Source organism: Dipodomys ordii, unplaced genomic scaffold (genome assembly GCF_000151885.1).
Source record: "Dipodomys ordii isolate 6190 unplaced genomic scaffold, Dord_2.0 Scaffold36, whole genome shotgun sequence".
NCBI classification, from domain to species: Eukaryota; Metazoa; Chordata; class Mammalia; order Rodentia; family Heteromyidae; genus Dipodomys; species Dipodomys ordii.
This window is the reverse complement of record NW_012267252.1, coordinates 5508391-5510423: the sequence shown is the minus strand read 5'-3', so window position 1 is coordinate 5510423 and position 2033 is coordinate 5508391. Positions and strand designations below refer to the sequence as shown.

General features: G+C 43.4%; 1 protein-coding gene across 1 annotated transcript in view; it reads left to right on the top strand.

Annotated features, from left to right (window-relative positions):
* The window catches only part of LOC105986594 (chromosome unknown open reading frame, human C10orf76), a 234251-nt gene that overhangs the window by 77444 nt on the left and 154774 nt on the right, over positions 1–2033 (top strand). Inside the window, exons 15-16 of the mRNA XM_013017591.1 lie at positions 587–680; positions 1237–1371. Coding sequence (XP_012873045.1) covers positions 587–680; positions 1237–1371 — 229 coding nt within the window. The remainder of the gene's footprint in view (positions 1–586; positions 681–1236; positions 1372–2033) is intronic.

The following is a 2033-nucleotide window of genomic DNA, read 5'->3' as shown; positions in this document are numbered from 1 at the left end:
GCGCTCTACCACTTGAGCCACAGCGCCACTTCTGGCTTTTTTCTTTTTGCTTATGTGGTGCTGGGGAATCGAATCCAGAGCCTCAGGCATGCAAGGCAAGCACTCTACCACTGAGCTACCTTCCCAGCCCCTGGCTTTGAACTGCTATCCTCAGACCTGAGCCTCCTGAGTAGCTAAGAATTACAGAAGTGAACCACTGATGCTGGCCCTCTGTTGGTTAATTTTGAGATAAGAGTCTCATGGACTTGCCTACCTAGGCTGGCTTCAAACTGTAATCCTTAGATCTCAGCTTCCTGAGTAGCTAGGATTACAGGTGTGAGTCACTGGTGCCCAGCTTATTCCAATTTTTATTTGTATGGTTTTGTAGAAAAAGTTATATAATGAGAATCTAGCTTCCTCATGAAAACTAATCCACAGGGCTTATTAGAACCTAGCATGAATTGGTAGTAATCATAGTAACTACATGCCTGAGTCCTCCTTAGTGAGCTTTAGTCTGAGACCAGGGCTATCAGTTAGGCTATTCAGAAAAGGATGCTTAGGGAGAACTGGATTTTCTATTTTCTTACCCATTGTTGTCCTCTTTCAGAGTCATCCAGAAATAGGGTTGGTGACAACCCCTGTCAGTCCCACTCCAACTACCCCAGTCACACCACTTGGGACCACACCACCTTCCTCTGATGGTAAGCATATCACTTCTTTTATGTTCTTGATTAATATGATCTTACGTATTTCAGGATAAGCATATCTGGATTAAACAATATATTAATCAGTATAATTAAGAAATTTGTCTAAAGTTGGATATAGTTGGCTCATGCTTGTAATCTTAGCTACTCAGGAAGCTGAGCTCTGAAGATCACAGTTCAAAGCCAGCCCAAGAAGAAAAATCCATGAGACTTGTACCACCAACAAAAAAGCTGAAATCAGAGAAGTGGCTCATGCAGTAGAGTGCTAGCTTGGAGCAAAAAGCTCAGGGACAGCACCTAGGCCCTGAGTTCAAGCCCCAGGACTGGCAAAAAAAAAAAAAAGTCTAAATTGAGCATGGTGAATGTAATCCCAGCTACTCAAGCCTTGTCTGGGCTACATCATAAATTTGAGGCTAGCTTGAGTAAAGAGTTAGCAAGACTGACTTAAAATAAAATTTAAGAAGGTTTAGGGAATATAGCTGGTAGTAGAGTGTTTGCCTGCATAGCATGAATGAAATCTTAGCCTCAATTTCTACAACTCCCTCTTCTGCAGAGACAAGAAGAGCAAGACAGAGAAAGGAAGAGGGAGAAGGAGAAAGAAGTCTATTTGTTAAATCTAGGCATGGTATCATATCTATTCTTAGCACTCAGGAGATTTTGAGACAAGCCCCTGACATATTTGAGACAAGTCTCTGCAATATAAATAGAGAGAAAAAACATGGGGAGAAAAAACTTGTGTATATGTAGTACTAGGACAATACTACAAGAAAACTTGGGAAAAGACATGTTTTTCTTTGTGTAATATGCGATACAACTAGCCTGTGCTGGGGCTGGGAAGGTGGCTCAGTGGTAGAGCGCATGCCTTGCATGCCTGAGGCCCTGGGTTTGATTCCTCAGCACCACATAAGCAAAAAGAAAAAAGCCGGAAGTGGTGTTGTGGCTCAAGTGGTAGAGCACTAGCCTTGAGCTGAAGAGCTGAGGGACAGTGCCCAGGCCCAGAGTTCAGGCCCCAGGTCCGGACTCCCAGAAAAAAAGCAAAACAAAAAAACAAAACAAAAAACTAGCCTGTGCTCCCTCAAATAATAGTCTTAGAGGGGTCTTAGAATCATGGAGTGCTAGTCTGAAAGGAATCTCAAAGTTTGGTAATGCCTAACCTACCATACTTCCAGCGTACCTGTGGAGCTCAGCTGAGATATTTTATGAAAATATTAAAAAAGGGGCTGGGAAGGTGGCTCAGTGGTAGAGCGCTTGCCTTGCATGCACGAGGCCCTGGGTTCGATTCCTCAGCACATATAAGCAAAAAGAAAAAAGCCGGAAGTGGTGCTGTGGCTCAAGTGGTAGAGCGCTAGC